The following is a 20122-nucleotide window of genomic DNA, read 5'->3' on the forward strand; positions in this document are numbered from 1 at the left end:
ACAGTGGAAGAACTCAGTAGGTCAAACTGCTTCCAGAAGGTTTTTGTCTACGCTTCGGATCGAGACCCTGCATTAAAATCTTGACGTAGGGTCTAGACCTGAAACGTTACACCTTTTGCCTCTACAGATGCTGCTTAACCTGACGAGTTCCCAAGGCAGTCTCTATTGCTTGTAGCAGGTAAAATTGCACACTAGTTACCATCCTTACCAAATCATCTGCAGTGACCGGCTCTCCCTTCTTATTGGAAGCCACCACCATTTTTCCCAGCCGTTCCCTCATGTCCTTCAACCCATCAGTCAGTGCCAGCACCGCCATGATCTCACTTGCCACTGTGATGTCGAACTGCGCCTACAATGTGGAAGATGGGAGTCAAACCTGTGCAAGGTACGATTGCCCAACCCTCCTGACATATCACAAAGCCACTCAATTCAAATGACCCCTGCTCTTCAATGCCTCAATCACATTAGGAGAAAACTCTCCCAACTCTCCCATCACACAAACATGGGCAGCAAGGTTAGAGGGTGCAACTGTACAAGGTACTGGTGAGGCCGCACCTGGAGTACTGAGTCCAGTTCTGGTCTCCATGTTTGAGGAAGGACATACTGGCTTTGGAGACGGTCCAGAGGAGGTTTACTAGGTTGATCCCTGGGATGAAGGGGTTGACTTATGATGAAAGATTAAATCTTCTAGGATTGTATTTGCTCGAGTTCAGAAGAATGAGAGGAGATCTTATAGAAACATATAGGATTATGAAGGGTATGGATAGGATAGATGTAGGAAGGATTTTGGAGCTGGACAGGGAAACTAAAATGAGAGGACACAGTCTCAAGATTCGGGGGAGTAGATTTAGGACTGAGATGAGGAAAAATAGTTTTTCCAATGTTTGGAATTCTCTATCCGGGGAAGTGGTTGAGGCTGCTTCATTAAACATATTTAAAATTCAGTTAGATAAATTTTTACAGGATAGAGGAATTAGGGGATATGGGGAGAAGGCAGGTAGGTGGAGTTAGGTCCTCAATTAGATCAGCCATGATCGTATTGAATGGCGGAGCAGGCTCGATGGGCCATTTTTGGCCTCCTCTTGTTCCTACTTCCTATGTTCCTATGAGAAGCAAGCCACCCTCATAAAAAAAAAGCCTGCACTGTCCTTTTTGCTCGGTGTCATTCATCTTTGTTAATTCCATATCAACAAGTATCTGGTATTGTAGGTAGTGAAGACAGTTGCCAAAGTTTGCAGCAGAATCTTGATCAGTGGAAAGAGCAATGGTTGACGGAATTTAATATTGAGAAATATGTTACAATTTGGAAGGTCTAACATGGGCAGTGAATAGCAGGGATCTGACAGTACAGTTACACATTATTTTGGCGTCACAAGTAGATAGGGTGGTCAAAAAGGCTTTTGGCACATTGGTCTTCATCAGTCAGAGCAGTGAACATAAAGTTGGGAGGTCATGTTGCAGTTGGTGAGGCCCCATTTGGAGTATATTGTGTTCAGTTTTGGTCACTGTGCTGCAGGAAAGATGTTACCAAGCTGGAAAGCGTGTGGAGAAGTCTACGAGGATGTTGCCTGAGCTACAGAGAGGTTGAGCAGGCTGGGGCTTTCTTGGTCTGAAGAAGGATGAGGGCTGATCTCATAGAAAATCATGAGTAGAATAGATCGGGTGAACGCAGAGAGTCTTTTACACTGTGGGGTATCAGTAATCAGAGGACATATTTTTAAAGTGAGGGAGAAAGAATTAAGAGGAGCGCAAGGGGTAACGTTTTTTTTAAAAAAAAGCAGAGGATGGTGGGTGAGTGGAACAGGTTGCCGGAGGAAGTAGTTGAGGCAGGGACTATTGCAGCATTAAAAAAAATTGGACGGATACATGGATAGGTAGGGTTTAGAGGGATACGGACCAAATGTAGGCAGGTGGGACTAGCGTGGGTGAGATATTTGTTCGGCATGGGCAAGTTTGGCCAAAGGGCCTGTATCAATGATAAACAACTATTCCTTGATTCTCTTAATATCCAAAGATCTATTGGTCCATTCTGAATATTATTGGCAATTTGATAACTCTATAATCTACTCCCTGAGTCAAGAATCATTCCCAGGATTCCAAGCCTAACCAAGGATTGCTTTGTGCAGATAAAGCTAACTACTACATACTGCACTCTTGAGTGCCAGAACGTTAGTCATTTTGATTATTTCCCATTTTGGTTCACAATATTTAAACAAAATACACCCACCACCCACTCCTTCAATTTGGTTTTCCCTGCAGTCTGTCACTTCCATGGGAGGGATGAATGAAAATCTTACTGTTCTGGAGAATCCCTTCTCCGTGCTGGACTGACCAATGGTGATCTTCCTCAGAAACCTGTCGTTGGTATCTATTACTTTAAAACAGCAAACATTCATTGTATGAGGGGCCAATCTTAAGACTGAATGCATCTCACTCCACATAGAAACATAGAAGATAGGAGCAGGAGTAGGTCATTCGACCCTTCGAGCCTGCTCCGCCATTCAACGAGATCATGGCTGATCTTAAAGTTCAGTACCCCGTCCCCGCCTTCTCTCCGTAACCTTTAATACCCTTATACTGAAGAAATAGATCTAATTCCCTCTTAAATAGATTGAATGAACCTGCCTCTACTGCCCTCTTGGCAATGAATTCCACAGATTCACCACCCTCTGGGTAAAGAAATTCCTCCTCATCTCGGTCCTAAATGGTTTGCCTATTATCCTCAAACCATGGCCCCGGGTTCTGGATTTTCCCATCCTTGGAAACATCCCATCTGCATCAATTCTGTCCAGTCCTGCCAGAATTTTATATGTCTCTATGAGATCCCCTCTCAATCTTCTCAACTCCAGCGAGTACAATCCCAATTTGCGCAATCTTTCCTCCTAAGTCATTCCTGCCATTCCAGGTATCAGCCTGGTGAATCGCCTCTGCACTCCCTCCATTGCAAGAACATCCTTCCTTAGATAAGGTGACCAAAACTGCATACAATACTCCAGGTGGGGTCTCACCAAGGCCCTGTACAGCTGCAGTAAGGTATCCTTGTTCCTAGACTCAAACCCTCTTGATATGAAGGCCAACATACCATTTGCCTTTTTAACCGCCTGCTGTACCTGCATGCTCGCCTTCAGAGACTGGTGTTCAAGTACCCCTAGGACTCTCTGCACTTCCCCATCTCTTAATCTATTGCCATTCAAATAGTAATCTGCCCTCCGGTTTGTATGACCAAAGTGGATAACCTCACATTTCTCCACATTGTAGTGCATTTGCCATGTATCTGCCCAGTCCCTCAATTTATCCAAATCACACTGGAGCTTCCTGACCCCCTCTTCCGTGCACACAACCCCTCCTAGCTTAGTGTCATCTCCAAATTTGGAGATATTCCATCCAATCCCCTCATCCAGATCATTAATGTAAATTGTGAACAGCTGGGGTCCCAGTACAGATCCCTGTGGCACCCCACTGGTCACCGCCTGCCACTCAGAAAATGAGCCATTTATCCCAACTCTCTGTCTTCTACCTGCCAGCCAGTTCTCAATCCACATCAATACTTTGCCCTCAATCCCATGAGCCTTGATTTTGGAAGCCAGTCGTTTATGCAGGACCTTATCGAAGGCCTTTTGGAAGTCCAGGTACACCACATCCACTGGCTCTCCCCCATCTATTTTACCTTTCACCATCTCAAAGAATTCCAATAGATTTGTCAAGCACGATTTACCTTTTGTAAATCCATGTTGACTCTGTCTGATCCCTTCTCTGCTAGTCATATGCTCCGCTATTACATCCTTAATAATGGATTCCATCATTTTGCCCACTACTGATGTAAGGCTCACCAGCCTATAATTCCCCACTTTTTCTCTACCCCTCTTTTTAAATAGTGGGGTAACATTAGCTACCCTCCAATCCATGGGTACTGATCCTGAGTCTATCGAGTTCTGGAAAATAATTCTTAAAGCATCTGCTATCTGAATGGCCACTTCCTTAAGTACCCTAGGATGTAGATTATCAGGCCCTTGGGATTTATCTGCCTTCAATCCCATCAATTTCCCCAAGACCATGTCCTTAGAGATACTGATTTCTTTCAGTTCCTCCCTTGCATTAGTCTCTATGTTTCCCAACATCCTTGGGAGGTTATTTGTATCCTCTCTTGTAAAAACATGTATAAACATGTGCTGCCCAGCCAACCGAGCAAGTTTTAATTTGTGAATGAACCATCAGCTTACAGTTAGAGGGGGGAAAAGTAACAGAAGGTTGTATTGAGCTCGAAGTATGCCAAACAAAATGACACTCAGACAGTGCATCAGGGCAGACATTTGTAGGTTGTAATACTAAGTACCCAACCCTGGTTACACTTCCTTATTCGCTCCAGGACTCAGCTGTGATACATAGTTCTGATAAAACTGGCATTCAGTTAGTAATGTTAACTTGGCTTCTCTCTCCACAAATACCGTTTAACTGGCTCTAGCATTTTGTGTTTTATTTCACACTCCAGAATGTGCAGTATTTTGCAAAGATAGGGTTGGGGTGGGTTACAATGGTTTGAAAGTCACAGAAAACCACGCAAAGCAAGCCATGATGGTCACACGGGAAACTGTGCCGTGTAAAAGCATAGCCAAACTAAACTAGTTTGATACCTCGCTGCCAGGTGATGGTATCTGGTTCAATGTCCAGCCTCACAAAGCGATTTATCTCTTCATCAGTAAGAGCACTGGGATCGGTTTTGTTAATTCCAAATTTCTGGGAAAAAGAAAAAAAAGTTTAGGAATTCATGAGAAACCAGCGGAAATGGAGATGGCAAATGTCACCTAGGGAATGGCTAAAAGAGTGGATACTATCAAGAAGCAAGTAAGACAAGTAATGCGAATAGAATATAGAACATTACAGCACAGAACAGGCCCTTCACCCCACAATGTTATGCCAACCTATATAAACCTACTCAATAAACTACATCTTCCCTAACTCATAACCCTCTATTTTTGTTTCATCCACGTGCTCGAGTCTTTGAAATGTCCCTATTGTACCAGTTTCTACCATTACTACTCCTGGAAATGCATTCCAGGCACCCACAACTTTCTGTGGAAAAATAACTCAACTCTGACATCTCCCTCAATTTTCCTCCCCTCACTTTGGACAGACGTCCTCTGGTATTTTGCTACTCTTGCCCTGGGTGAAAGGCAATGGCTCTCCACCCTATCTAGGCCTCTCATAATTTTGTAGACCTCGAAGTCTTCTCTCATCCTTATGGACTCCAAAGAGAAAAGTCTCAGCTCTGCTAACCTTGCCTCATAAGACGTTCTCCAGGCACCATCCTGGTAAATCTCCTCGGCACCCTCTCCGTAGTTTCCTCATACTTCCTGGAACGGGGAGACCAAAACTGAACACAATATTCCAAGTGTGGACTAAGCAGAGTTCTACAGAGCTGCAACATTACCTCACGGCTCTTGAACTCAATCCCCAACTCATGAAGCCCAGCACATCATAAGCCTTATTAACTGTATGGTAACCTTGAGTGATCCATGGATTTGGATCCCCTGGACCCTCTGTTCTTCCAACCATTAACAATCCTGCCATTACTTTGCCTTTAAGTTTGACCTTCCAAAATGCATCACTTCACATTTATCTGGATTGAACTCCATCTGCCACTTTTTCACCCAACTCTGCATTCATTCTATATCCTGCTGTATAAACAATAATAGAATGTTTCATGAATTTACATGTCATCTTTGCGCAGGGGCCATGTCAATCTTCACGCTACATCTCTGGACCTAATATAATATCAATCTTTACCCTCCTTTGTTACAAGGGTTAATTTGTCAAAATATTAGTGGCTACATTATGAAGAGGAATTGCAAAAACAGTTCCTCTTTGCTTGAAATTTAGGAAGAGGAGGAGAGGCTTAATCAATATTTAGACAACTATTTACATTGGTTGCACAGTTCAGGACCTGGAACTAAAGAGAATCTGATCTTTTGGGAGTCAAGCTAGGAAACAGAATTACGTAATGGACATTCGGCCGGTCATCTGCACAAGCTTCTTTATTGAGCATCAGCTAAATTTCACCCATTCTCTCTTTGTTCCCTTGCTCATTCTTTCCAATGAGATTTGTGAACACTACAACTGAATCTATCTCTCCCGTTCCCAGGCAGAACCTTAAGCACGTGCAGCTGTAAGAAAGTTTTCCCTCCTAGTTGAAATGGTTTCCTCCTGAGTTTTACATTTCTCTATTTATTTACAGCACAGTAGAAGCAGATTATGGCCATTTAAACCTGTGCCGCCCAATTAGAACATTGTACATTCAGTACAGTACAGGCCCTTCAGCCCACAATGTAGTACTGACTTATGTCAACCTAGTCCTTAACAATCTAATTGATTTTCTCTCTCTCATACCCCTAACCCTCTTTTTTTATTACATCCATGTGCCTATCTAAAGCCTCTTTCACACTTGCAAGTGGTCCCAGGAATTAACGGCCATTCAGCCTAAAAAGGGTCTAGTAAGGAATAAAAAAATCATCAACACCACTCTATCGAAGATCCTCATCTAAATATTAATCCAGTGCCTTTGTTGGTGAAAGATTACATTTCAATTAACTTGCAAACCCCGTATGTTTTGAAGGGTGGGAGGAAATTAAAGCGCCCGTAATAAACCCATGCAGATATGGGGAGAACATACAACCTCCTTGCAGACAGTGCCAGATTTGTACCCAGGTCTCTGGCGCTGTAATAGAGTTGTGCTAGTAGACCCACACCTGTAATCTCTTCAGTTGAATGTTGCTAAACATCCTAACTCCTTTATTGGAAGGTACCAAACGATTATACAAAGCCTGCAACGAAAGAGGGGAGAGAGATTAATCACCACTCTTGATTTCAAAACAGAGAACTGGAAGACAGACTGGGAGATGACTACACCTTGTCGGACTGCGTGGCTTCATGGAACATGCGGGCATCAATGGCAGCAGCAACTAGATTATTTGCGGCTGTGATGGCGTGGATGTCACCCGTCAGATGAAGGTTGAACTGCACAACAAAAACAAAGTGATAGTCTCATCACTTGAAATCACACAGGAGGCAGGGGATGCTCTCCTCCCCTCAACCCAGGGGCTGCTCTCCTCCCCTCAACCCAGGGGCTGCTCTCCTCCCCTCAACCCAGGGGCTGCTCTCCTCCCCTCAACCCAGGGGATGCTCTCCTCCCCTCAACCCAGGGGATGCTCTCCTCCCCTCAACCCAGGGGATGCTCTCCTCCCCTCAACCCAGGGGATGCTCTCCTCCCCTCAACCCAGGGGATGCTCTCCTCCCCTCAACCCACTGCGTTGCTCTTGATCTCAGCTCTGCAGAGGCTAAGAGGCAGTGAGGGGCATTGACTTTTCGATTAAAATGGGGCCCATTGTGCCATGTTTCTCAGCTTGTCACATGTTGAAAATCCAATCAGCAAATAAGGGAGCAGATAGGAAGGGAGCAATTTCAGGGGTTGAAGGAAATCCAAAGGAAGAGACTTTTTTGAAGAGAAAGATACATTTTTAACAGCATGAAACAACAGAAAATAGGGAATTGGCCCAACAAGACCCTGCTGGTCTTTTAGAACCCACTAATCCAGAACAATACAGCCCATTGACTGTTACTGCAATCACTACCCTGAATGATGTACCTCTCCTTCAATGGGAGCAATGTGCACCAGGAGCACCTGTAAAACAGTATTACAATCGCAGCCACTGCAGACCTTTGTGCCGACTGGCGTAGCAGCCGCAGATCTTCGTGCCGACTGGCGCAGCAGCCGCAGATCTTCGTGCCGACTGGCGCAGCAGCCGCAGATCTTCGTGCCGACTGGCGCAGCAGCCGCAGATCTTCGTGCCGACTGGCGCAGCAGCCGCAGATCTTCGTGCCCACTGGCGCAGCAGCCGCAGATCTTCGTGCCCACTGGCGCAGCAGCCGCAGATCTTCGTGCCCACTGGCGCAGTGGCTGGACTTTCGTGACCTGCTGTGTTCCTCCAGCATTTGTTTTTATTACAATGCAGACGCTTTCATTTCACACAAGTACCTGCACAGGCTTCCCTAATAGTCCCTCTCATGTCCGTGACTCTAGTCCCAGGAAGACAAAGGCAACTCTTTCACTGGAACACCACCTCTTCCACACACCCTAAAAGCCTGATTTGGAAACATACTTCTGATATTTCATCATCACTGGATCCAACTCTGTGAACACACCCACGGCGCTGAGGTAGTACAGCTGCTCCTCAACACGATGGGGGTTATGTTCCTATAAACCCATCGTTAAGTGGAAAAATTGTAAGTCGATAAAGAATACTGCCTCTACTGAACATCATAGCCTAGCCTACATTAAATGTGCTCAGAACACTTACTATAGCCTACAGTGAGGCCAAATCATCAAGTGTTAAGTTGTACAGGTACTCATCATTAACGTACACAGCTGAAAGCACACGATGGGAGGCGAAAACACTTTCAACACAGTATCGACCCAGCATCGCAAGAGAGTACAGCTTATCACGAGGGCGGGAACAGATCGAAATTCAAAGTACGGATTCTACCGAGCATGTATCACTATCGTACCATCGTAACTTCAAAAAATCATGTCGAACCACTGTAAGTAAAGGAGCATCTGTACCTTGACCCAAACCATAGCAGAAGTTCTATAAACTTTTGAGGGCAATACATTCTGAACTTGCCAATGTTCCCATAGTCCCAAAGATAAGTGAATCATATCTCTAAAGTAATGTCTAGCAATATGCAACAGTACCTCTTCCATGGGAATAACCTGGGAATATCCACCACCTGCAGCACCACCTGAAACACAAGACCAGAGGACCATTCAGAGTCAGAGGCTCTTTCAGTGCAGCACTGTGTTACAGGAACAAAGAGACTAGGTCATTCAAGACTGGTCCCCAAGTAATTTCTCCTCATCTCCATCCTGGTGACCAACTTGCATCAAGATGGCATCCTTTGGTCCTCCAAGCTCCAGCGAGACGAATCTGCCTCCGAGCATCTACCTTCCCAGGCTTTCTTATATTATTCATTTGAGCACAACCCACCATAACAAAGCATTGGGGAATTGAAAGCTTGACGGCATCAACTTAAGGTGACAGGAAAAGATTTAAAAGGGATCAACAGGTATCTTTCTACACAGTGTGTGGTGGGTATAGGGACCAAGCTGCCAGAGGAAGAGATAGAGATGAGGACATTGTAATGTTTAAACAACATTTAGATGGGTACATGGATAGGAAAGATTTAAAGGGATCTGAGCTGAATGGGGATAGCTTGGAAAGGCAACTTAGCCAGCATGGACGTTAGGCCAAAGTGCTTGTTTCCATACTGTACAATTCGATGACCAACAGCCATCCTCAACCGTGATTTGGCTATGGCCACCTTAGAACTCTGTACAAAGTATTTGGGCCTCCTTGCCTGTGAAGCAATGATCCCACCTCAACCACGTCTGCCGGAAGCTCATTCCACGTCCCCACCACCCTTTGCATAAAGAAATTTCCCCTCATGTTCCCCTTATAATTTTCCCCCTTCAATCTTAAACCATTCCCTCTAGTTTGAATCTCCCCCACTCTTAATTGAAAAAGCCTATCCACATTTACTGTCTGTCCCTTTTAAAATCTTAAACACCTCTTGCTTCTGTACCTCTCTCCTTCCAATTACACAAAAAACTAAAAATATTTTATGTTTTCAGTCCTTGGCCCCGCCCCCCCTTAAATGTGCAGTGACCCCCAGGGGAGCCGTACGGGCCCCATTGGGAATGGCTGGACTAAAGCATTTGTAGATCCCAGGAGAAACCACAACCGACTGATCCAAGATGGCAAGATGGAGTTAAAATCAGGTTACCCATGATCGGAGAGGTAGAATCTCCTCCCATAAATTTTGAGCTCATTCAAGGACTGTCCAGAAATTATTCAATAGTCTACTGTTTAATTTAATAGGTCATGGTAACATATTCGTCCTGAATTATACTGTTCTATGATGTGACAGTGATATCTACATCTTCATTAGCTACCGATAAAGTACCAAATGACTGGAGTATAACACGTTATTATTTAATTTAAGAAAGGCAGCAGGGATAATCCAGGTAACTATAGGTCAGTGAACTTTGAGTCAGACATCAGAAAAATACTGGCAAAATTCTGAAGGGATAGGATTGAAATAGATTTTGATCGGGGTAGTCAGCCTGACTTTCTGTGGGGGAATCTGACCTCATTAATTTGAATGAATTTTTGAGAAGGTAACTATGAAGATTGACGAAGGCAGGGCAGTGGATGTTGTCTTTGTGGACTTTGATAAAGGCAAATGATAGGCTGGTTCAGAAGGTTAAGGCACATGAGATCCAACAAACTGGATCCAAATCTGGGTTGGTAGTAGGAGGCAGAGGGTGGTGTAACAAAACTTATTTTCTTGTTGGAGGACTGACAAGTGTTGTATGAAAGGGATCAACTCTGAGACTTTTACCATTTGTGATATGCAGCATATTTAACAAGCTGATTGTGAATGCACGAGATAAGATGTGTAGCCGTGCTGACGACACCAAAGTTGGTGGTGCTGTCAACAGTGAGGAAGTTTGTCTAAATCTACAGCAGGATCTAGATCAGATGGAACCTTGCACAGAGCATTGGCAGATGAAATCTAATTGCCACAAGTGCAAGGTGATGCATTTTGGGAAGTCAATTAGGGTCAGACATATACAGCGGAAGGAGGTAGTGCTCAGGAATGTTGAGGAATGTGGGGGCTTGGGGTTTAAGTCTATAATTCCCTGCAAGTGACAGGATCCAGCAGATAGTGAAGAAGTAATAAGGCTATGCTTGCCTTCATAGGTTGGGGAATAGAACAGTAAAGTTGGGAGGTTAGGTTATAACTATACAAAGCAATGGTTAGGCTGCACTACACAACACGCCGTTCTGGTCGCCTCGCTATGGAAAAATGCAGTTGTGCTGAAGAGATTGCAGAGGAGATTCACCAGGATGTTGCCTGGATTTGAGGATTTTACTTATGGGTGAGATTGGATAGGCTCGTTTCCCGTGGAGCAAAGGAAGCTGAGGGATGGCAGAGGCATAAACAAGATCAGAATCTTGCTCCTGTGGCTGGGGAATCAAAATCAAAAACGGCATGGGTTAACGGTGTGAGGAAGGAGTTTTATAAGGGGATCTAAGGGGCAAGGTGGATATCTGAAGTGTTCTGCCAGAGGGGGCAGTGGAATCAGACACATTCATTATGCTTACGAGACATTTAGGCAGATAATTGAATAGTCCGAACTCGGGCAAATGGGATTAATGTGGTTGGGCGAAAAGATGGTGTGGATGTGGTGGGCCATAGAGCAGGTTTCTGTGCCTCGTGACTCCATGACTGCGTCTAACAGAATTTCTGCCTCCATATCACCACCGTCTAAAATATGCATTTCCTTAATTTTATTGTAGAAACAGATCACAAAGCTGTACAGAGAACCACAAGAAGAAAAATATAATTCGACACAGACTGGGACTGGGGGCAACAGAAAACAGAGAAGTCAATGCTAGTGCCAAGTGGGGGTGCCCAGATGATTTAGCTTCCTTCCTTATGCCCAACTCAAACTTGGGAGACGGACTAAGAAATGGATTTTGGCTACATAACATGGATGTGAGCGATGTACAAGATCAAAATATGAACCGCTGACTGACGATCAACTCTTGTCATGTAAATGCAGGTCATTAACTATGCTGGAGGTCGAGTCAGTTTATTTGGGAGGGGGTACCTTTAATTCCAAAGGTGGGGCCCTGGGATGGTTGTCGGACACAGGCGAATACGTTGATGTCCAAGTGTGCACCGATGGCCTGAGTCAGGCCAATTGTTGTTGTGCTTTTGCCTTCGCCCAGGGGAGTCGGGGTGATGCTGCAGTAGAAAGCGGCAGTGTTACTTCATGCCCAACTCTACATCCCACCAAAAGGCTTTAAGAAAGTCTGAATAAAAACAGACATGTTAGAGAAACTCAGGAGGCCTCACACCATCCAATAAGGGGTCCAACATTTTGGCCCTGAGCCCTCTTTCAAGGTACAAGTAAAAAGCAGGCAGGTGTCTGAATTAAAAGGAAAGAAAGGGCAGGAGGTGGTGCATAGACCAACAGACAAAAGGTGGTAACTGGATATGGATGGAACACAGGTAAGAGGAAAGGTGAGAACTGACGGGGGGACGGGTGTGAGTTTTTGGCTCCGTGGATACAGAGCTGGGGAAAGGGAGACGGAAAAGGGGAGAGAGAGACAGAGCTAGAGGAAAGGAGACAAAAGGAAAGATGGAGGAGTAAGTTCTCCCTTACCCTGTAACCACAACGTATCTCCCGTCTGGCTGGTCCTTTAGACGATTAAGAGGGGTCAGAAGTACTTTTGCCTTCAACTTGCCGTAGAGCTCCACCTCGTCAGATAACAAGCCAACTTCCTTCGCCACACGGCTGATGTGCTTTGGAGCACAAGACCGTGAAATCTCAATGTCACTGGCAGGAAGAAAAATGTTTTTTAAAGCAAGCAAGATTCAAACCGAACCCACGCACAAACATCAGATTCACATTGCCCCTCCTGAAGGGTTGGATGGATGTGGATCTATGATTCTGTTTGTATTGAGTGTCCAGGAACCAACACCCAAGCTGATAGGTAGCACTCTCGAGTGAGTCCGAGGGAATGCTGCAAGTCCCAAGTCCAAAGGCTCGAGGATGAATCCAGTGTAGCACTGTCAGATGGCTACTTCTGGATGAGACATTTAACTGGGGTCACTCTGCTTTCTCAGGTTGATTCCGTGGTGCTATTTCGAAGGCAGGGAAAGTGATCTCTGACCTTGCTGTGTAGAATTTGTCAGCATCTTTTTCCAAGTTAGAATAATTTTGTGGCGAAACTAGCCAATGCTATTACAGTATGAGCAACCAGATTTTGAATCTGGAGCTGTCTGTAAGGAGTTTGTACATTCCCCCGTGTTTCCTCTGGGGACTCCAATGTTCTCCCTCCTTTCAAAATGCACAGGAGTTGCAGGTTAAATTGGTGTATTTGGGCAGCATGGACTGGATGGGGCTGTTACAGTATCGTATATCTAAATTTAAAAATCAAAAAAACAAAAGCATTTGATTGGTTGGCTGTCCTGAAATTAAAGGCACTGCAAGCTTTGAAAAGACTGATGGACACAAAGAAACACAAGGATGCAAGAATTAGGAGTGACCATCTGGTCTGTCAAATCTGCTCTGCCATTCAGTAAGATGATGTTTCAGGGCTAATGGGTCCATACATTGAACCTCGCAGATACACCTTCGAGCAAAGGTCTGCACCAGGAGCAGGAATAGGAAAACCAACTGTTGATGTCAGTGATTGTATCATTACACCGGATCGCAATGCTATTAAGCAAACACTCCAGAGAGTGAGACTCCTTGCCTAGCGAATAGTTCAGTGCCTCCACAAAATGCCAGCGTATCCTAATGACTAGAGGGAAGAATGGCTCCGCTTTGATTGATCTGCTCTGACACTGCCTCTAACCAGGAGATCAAGGTGAGAAGGATACAGGTAGCTTGAATGTATGCAATCTGCTGCTTCACTTTAACTTTTATCTCTGCTCTAAATATTTCTCAGGCAGCAGAAAGCTTGCTTACGTACCTGGGCACAGGCTCCACACGCCGAAATTTGGTGTACTGAATGGCCCACTTGCCAGGCTTGCACTTCTCCAAGTAACGCTTGGCGCTTTCCACGGTATTCTGTCAGTGAGGCAAGACCATAAGACATTGGAGTAAAAAGGAAACAACCATCAGTCAATTCTCACTTTTCCTCCTATCCATGTCCAATTAACCCCTTTTGTCTGTGGGTCTGTGCTCCTCCCCCGCTCTTTCTTCCCAGCCTTTGAATTCAGACACCTGTCAGCTTTTTACTCATCTTGAAGAAGCACTCAGACCCCAAAAAGAGGTTATATATCTTTACCACCTATGGACGCTGCGGGACCTGCTGAGTTCTTCCAGCATTTCTGTGGTTTTGTACAAGTCAGATGACCAAGTCTGATTCACCCACTCTACAGTCCACCCAATTCTCTTCAACATGCTTTTGAGTGGATTTGTCTTGAAACGAGTGTCTTCCTGGATAGGGAGCACAAGGGAATCCTGTTTTGACCAGTTTTGGCAATAAATCGAGTGAGAGCAGAAGAGCGGCACGTTATTTAAATATACAAGTGCTGCAAGCTCCAGAATACATTGCTGAAGGGACAGTAGAAGGAGTCTTTGTCAGATATCGAGTGAATTTAAATGAGAGACGTAGTTCCATGAAAATGGTAACACAGGTAGAAGGGGTGGCCAAGGTGTTTGGCACAGTTGCCTTCATTGGTCAGGGCATTGTGTGCAGAAGCTAGGACGTCATGTAACAGCTGAAGAAGACATTGGTGAGGCCATATTTGGAGCCTTGTGGACAATTCATATCACCCTGCTTTATGAAAGACATCATTAAGCTGGAAAGAGTGCTGTTAAATGACTTGACAGTGTTACAAGATCTTGCAATCGCAGAGATGGCAGTGCAGGGTTGTTGTTGGTGCAGTGCCTCTGCTCGACAGTGGCCACAAGGGGTTGCAGACTCCAAGGGAGACTGGGAGGTGATTTTATCGAGGCATACAAATCATGCAAAGTTAAGGTGAATGGTTATAATCTTTTTCCCCAGGTAGGAGAGTCTAAAATTATAACATACATTGAAAGATTTAAAAGGGATCCGGGTGGTGGTGGTGGGGGGGGGGTCCCCCACCCATAAAGAAGGTGGTGCATACATGGAATGAGTTGCTAGAGGAAGTGGAAGATGTACTTAAAAAGACATTTGGTCAAGTATATGGATAGGCAAGGGTTAAGAGAAATACGGGCCAAATGGGATTAGATTGGACAACTTGGCTGGCAATTATAGGTGGCGCTGAAAGGCCTGTCTCCCTGCTGTATGACTTTTTAAAAGATATTTTATTTTATACTCCATACATGCAGTGATTACAATTATTATAATATACAGATATCAAAAAAGGGACAAATTGATTACATACATTGAAACCCCTCCCTCCCACCCCAAAAGAAAAAAAAAACAAATTGAAAAAATATACATAAAAAGATAGAAAAAGAAAAAGTAACAAAGAATCTTGGATTGCAGAGAGAGATGTTGTGCAGTACAACTCATCAGTTCTAACACGAACATGTAGGGGAGGATTCTATAGGACCAGTGGGGTAAAAAGGTCCTAATCCTAACCCACTATATATCACTGAGTATACGAGTGTCAAATTTGGGATACAACTTTGAATTTCAGCATGCACCATGGCACTGTTACAGATAGATCTGATTTCCAAGTAATTAAATACATTTTCTCGCAACTGCGAATGCTAATTTAACAAATTTCAATTGATAATTACTTTATGACTTTTTGTGTAGAGTCGTGGAGAAAGAGCAGGGTAGTGAGGCTAATTGGAGAGTTCTTTTACGGAGTCAGCATTGGCATGCTGGGCCCATTAGAGTCCCATCGATGAGCCAAGCTGAACTTTCAGTAGGTACTTGGAACCCAGCTCTAAGATTATCACAGAGATGGGCCACATTCACCTTAAACAGGATTGAATTCTATTGGGAAATATAGAAGGAACAAGACCCAAGTTGAAACTATCAATATGCCAAATGAAATTTGTTAAAATTGCATTAGTGGTGGCAAGGAAATGTATTGCAGTGACCTGAAAGTCAGATTGAACATTTGGATATGGGAAGATGGGATGCAGAAATTCAAAACTGTATCCCCTTGGAGAAAATTACATATAATTCAAGAAATAAATATGGTATATTTTTGCAAATTTGGAGCCGTATATGAAAATTTTAGGTCTAAATATGTAGTGGTTCTTGCAGCTTCTTGAGATCTGTGTTAATCTTCTTCGATGAATTGATCAGATAAACCTTGTTGGAGTCCTGCATGTGGGAAAATGACCCTCCGAGCAGCCCATGATGCTATTTTTCTTCTTTACTTTATATCACTATACATCCTTTTTATACATATGAATTTTTCTTTGAGGGTGGGGGGTTCAGGGAGGGAGGGAGGGTATGGGAGAGATTATAACCATCATGTAATGAATGAAACTCTCTCAAATTAAAATTCTTATTGTTTTATATGATTGTTTATTAATTACATGTATGGAAAAAATAACTAAAATGTTTAAGAAAAACCCAGGATTGAACAGTTAGCGTGAGAGTGGAGTGTGATGAACAACTCACCTCCATCAGCATACAGACAGTCATTGGTCCCACACCACCAGGCACAGGGGTAATAAACGAAGCCACCTTCTTGGCCTCACTGTAAGCCACATCACCCACCACTCGCTTTCCACTTGGCTTTGTGCTGTCTGAAACACAATAGTATGCAAAATGACGGACCAATAAGGGAGGCAACACAAGCCATTCACACATGGAGTGTCAGCTGTTCTGAATATGTTTCAAGTTGGAATCTATAAGGATGTGGGAGATGCTTATGTGACAAGGAATGTTTTTTTTTGGCTGGAATTTCACCAGTGTTTTTTTTTTCTGACATAGATTAAAAACAGAATCTCATCAGGTCAGTGGACAGATACCAAATCATACAGGCTTTTGCAATCCAATTGCACAACTGTCTCATTTCAAACATACATTTCTTATGAAAGAATAATGTTCTATGGTTCTACAATTTCATGCCAGCCACACCTCAGGCACAAAGTTTAGTTGAAGGACTTATTAAGAGTATTGCCCCCTCACAGCCCCCTCCCCACTTCTGCTCACTTTACACTTACAACTGAGTTGGTTCATTAACATTGAATAACACAATAACGCCATCTACAAATTTGCTGACGATACCACGGTAGTGGGTTGTATAAAGGAAGGGGATGAGTCAGTGTACAGAATGGAGATTGAAAACTTGGCCGAATGGTGCACCAACAACAACCCTGCACTCAATGTCACCAAAACTAAGGAGCTCATTGTTGACTTCAGGAAAGGAAAGCCAGAGGTGGACGATCCAGTGATCATTGGGGAATCAGAGGAGAGGGTGAGCAAATCTTGGGAGTCACCATCTCAGAGGACCTTTCCTGGACCCAACACACCAATGCCATCGTGAAGAAAGCACGTCACAGCTTCTATTTCCTATTTTTTTAATATATACATACACACATACACATACATATATATACCTACATACACACATACATATAGTTTGTGGTCATTTTTGTTCTCGTTACATATCTTCATCTCTGTCTGTTTTGTAGTTGTTCTGCAAATTTTCTTGCTTCCTCCAGATCCAAGAATAGTCTGTTTTGTTGCCCTGGAATAACTATTTTAAGTACCACTGGATACTTTAGCATAAATTTATATCCTTTGTTCCATAGGATCGTTTTTGCTGCATTAAACTCCTTCCTCTTCTTCAGGAGTTCAAAACTTATATCTGGATAGAAAAAAAAAATTTTGACCTTTGTATTCCAGTGCTTTTTTGTCTTCTCTTATTTTCTTCATTGCTTTCTCCAATATATTTTCTCTTGTTGTATATCTTAGGAATTTTACTGGAATGGATCTTGGTTTTTGTTGTGGTTGTGGTTTAGGGGCTAATGTTCTATGTGCCCTTTCTATTTCCATTTCTTCCTGTAGTTCTGGTCTTCCCAGGACCCTGGGGATCCATTCTTTTATAAATTCTCTCATATTCTTGCCTTCTTCATCTTCCTTAAGGCCCACTATCTTTATATTATTTCTTCTATTATAATTTTCCATTATATCTATCTTCAGGGCTAACAGCTCTTATGTCTCTAACTTTTTTATCAGATTCTTCAAATTTCTTTTTTAAGTCCTCTACTTCCATTTCTACGGCTGTTTCTCGTTCTTCCACCTTGTCCACTCTTTTTCCTATATCTGACATGATCATCTCTAATCTATTCACTTTTTCTTCTGTACTTTTTACTCTTCTTTTTATTTCACTAAATTCTTGTGATTGCCATTCTTTTACTGTTTCCATATATTCTTTAAAAAAATATATATCCATGTACTTGCCCTTCCCTTCATCTTCCATTTCTCTGTGTTCTTCCTCATCTTCTTCTGAGTCCACTCCAGGATCTGTATCCTCTACCTCTGTCTCTTCTGGTTTTCTTGTTGATTTGTTTGTTTTATTTTGTTGGGTATTTTTGGTCTTCTTATTTTTACTAGAAATGTCTTGCTGCTGGTCTTCGTCCTCTGGGTTGGTCCTCTGTTGTTTCTTTGATTTCTTTTTACTCTCTTCTTTCTTGCTCTCGTTATTTTCTGTGTTTTCCTCTTGCTGCTTTGTTGTGGCTGTCAATTTCAGCTGTGGAGAGCGACTCCTCAGCTGGTCCCCCCTCCCGTCAGTGTTATTTTTGTCTTGCGCGGTTGCGCACTTTTGTTTGGCTCCGTGAGCCATTTTTGTAGTCCCGAGTTCGGGGCTTCAACTGACCTTAGGGAGCGGGCTTCTCTCTCCGCGGTGGGCCTCCTCGGACAGGTAGGCCTTCACCTTCTTCCAACGTCCTTTCTTCTCTTCTTCCTGTTGCTTTTGGCTTTTCTTTTTTCGCTGCCATTTTCTCCACACCTTTATTTTCACTTTATTTTGGTTTTTGTGTTTGTGCCTTTGTTTTTTCATTGTCTTTTTTTTTAAAAAACTTTTCTGGAGAGGGCTGGAGTTCCCCGACCGGCCACTACTCCATCACTTGACTCCTCCAGAGCTTCTATTTCCTCAGGAGTTTGCGGAGTTTTGGTACGACACCAGAAACCCTGGCAAATTTCCACAGAGATGTGGTGGAAAGTGTGCTGACTGGCTGCATCACAGTCTGGTACAGGAACACCAATACCCTTGAGTGTAAAGCCCTCCAAAAGGTAATGGATGCAGCCCAGGACATTACAGGCTAAACCCTCCCCACTACTGAGTACACCTACAAGGAACGCTGCCGTCGGAGAGCAACAGAAATCAAAGACCCTCACCACCCAGCACACACTCCATTCTCATTGCTGCCATCAGGAAAGACTTGCACCACCAGGTTCAGGAACAGCTGCTCCCCCTCCACCATCAGACTCCTCAACAACAAACTCAATCAGAGACTCAATTAAGGACTCGTACTTGTGCACTTTATTAATTTTCTTTTTGTTCTCCTTGTATTGCATAGTTTGTTAACATTCATTATCTCTTTACAGTTCTTTATTTGTTTACATATTTACACTGGGTACAGTTTATTTTTTGCACTACCAATTAGTGGTAATTCTGCCACACTCGCAGGAAAAAGGAATCTCAGGATTGTATATGATGTCATGTATGTATTCTGACAATAAATCTGAAATCTGAGCAAAACCTTTCTTGGCATTTAAAGTAACCAAAGTTTCGGACCATATTATTTGTGTATCCAAACATCTTGAACCTTAATGACTAGTGAACATTTCTCATGGAAAACCAAGCAGGACTTGTTCTTGAAACCTCCAGGCAAGGCTGTTGTCCCTTCCCACACACCTCCAACTGGTCATAAACATCTGCTCTTGGTCCACATCATTACTTGAAGGCAATGCCAGTTAGTTCATTTGGCCCACCCACATTTACTGCACTGTGTTCCTCATGCACTCATCTCCTGCTTTCCCCCCTCTACCAAGCCCCAGGACCCCAATGAGCCCTGCACTCTGTTCCTTACATCCTTAGCATTAGCAATCTCTTGGCTCTGTGCTAAGGCTGGCAGAGCCACTGCTTCAAAGCACAAGAAACCTGGGTTCAATCGTGATCTTGGGTGCTGTCTATGTGGAGTTTGCACTATCCCCATACTCCGGTTTCCTTGCACGACCCAAATATGTGCAGGTCACTGTCAGATAACTGACTGTTGTAAATGACCCCTGGGATGTAGATGGGGGTAGAATGTGGGGGTGGAAAAGAGGGAAGCCAATGAGAATGCAAGGAAAATTAATAAAAATATTAGTCATGAGCTTCACAACACAGAAAGGCCCTTCAGCCTACTTCATCCATGCCAACCAAGTTGTCTCCCTAAGCTAGTCCCAATTGTCTGAGTTAAGACTATTCCCTTCTAAAATGTTCCTATCATGTACATGGCTAAATTGTTTTTGAACATTACAATTGTACCCGCCTCTACCACTTTCTCTGGGAGCTACTTCCTCAAACCCACTATCCTCAG

The 20122-nt window shown here is 43.6% G+C and overlaps 1 protein-coding gene across 6 annotated transcripts in view; it reads right to left on the bottom strand.

Moving 5' to 3' along the window:
- Positions 1–20122, bottom strand: part of mthfd1b (methylenetetrahydrofolate dehydrogenase (NADP+ dependent) 1b) — a 106738-nt gene that overhangs the window by 57364 nt on the left and 29252 nt on the right. For all 6 annotated transcript variants that reach the window (XM_069915781.1, XM_069915778.1, XM_069915780.1 and 3 more), the window contains 10 exons: positions 16209–16336; positions 13602–13699; positions 12287–12460; positions 11729–11865; positions 8747–8793; positions 6904–7011; positions 6744–6818; positions 4632–4734; positions 2298–2374; positions 209–349 (listed from right to left, as the gene is read on the bottom strand). In XM_069915781.1, the coding sequence (XP_069771882.1) occupies positions 209–349; positions 2298–2374; positions 4632–4734; positions 6744–6818; positions 6904–7011; positions 8747–8793; positions 11729–11865; positions 12287–12460; positions 13602–13699; positions 16209–16336 (1088 nt within the window). The remainder of the gene's footprint in view (positions 1–208; positions 350–2297; positions 2375–4631; positions 4735–6743; positions 6819–6903; positions 7012–8746; positions 8794–11728; positions 11866–12286; positions 12461–13601; positions 13700–16208; positions 16337–20122) is intronic.

The sequence above is a fragment of the Narcine bancroftii genome, chromosome 2 (genome assembly GCF_036971445.1).
Source record: "Narcine bancroftii isolate sNarBan1 chromosome 2, sNarBan1.hap1, whole genome shotgun sequence".
Classification (NCBI taxonomy): domain Eukaryota; kingdom Metazoa; phylum Chordata; class Chondrichthyes; order Torpediniformes; family Narcinidae; genus Narcine; species Narcine bancroftii.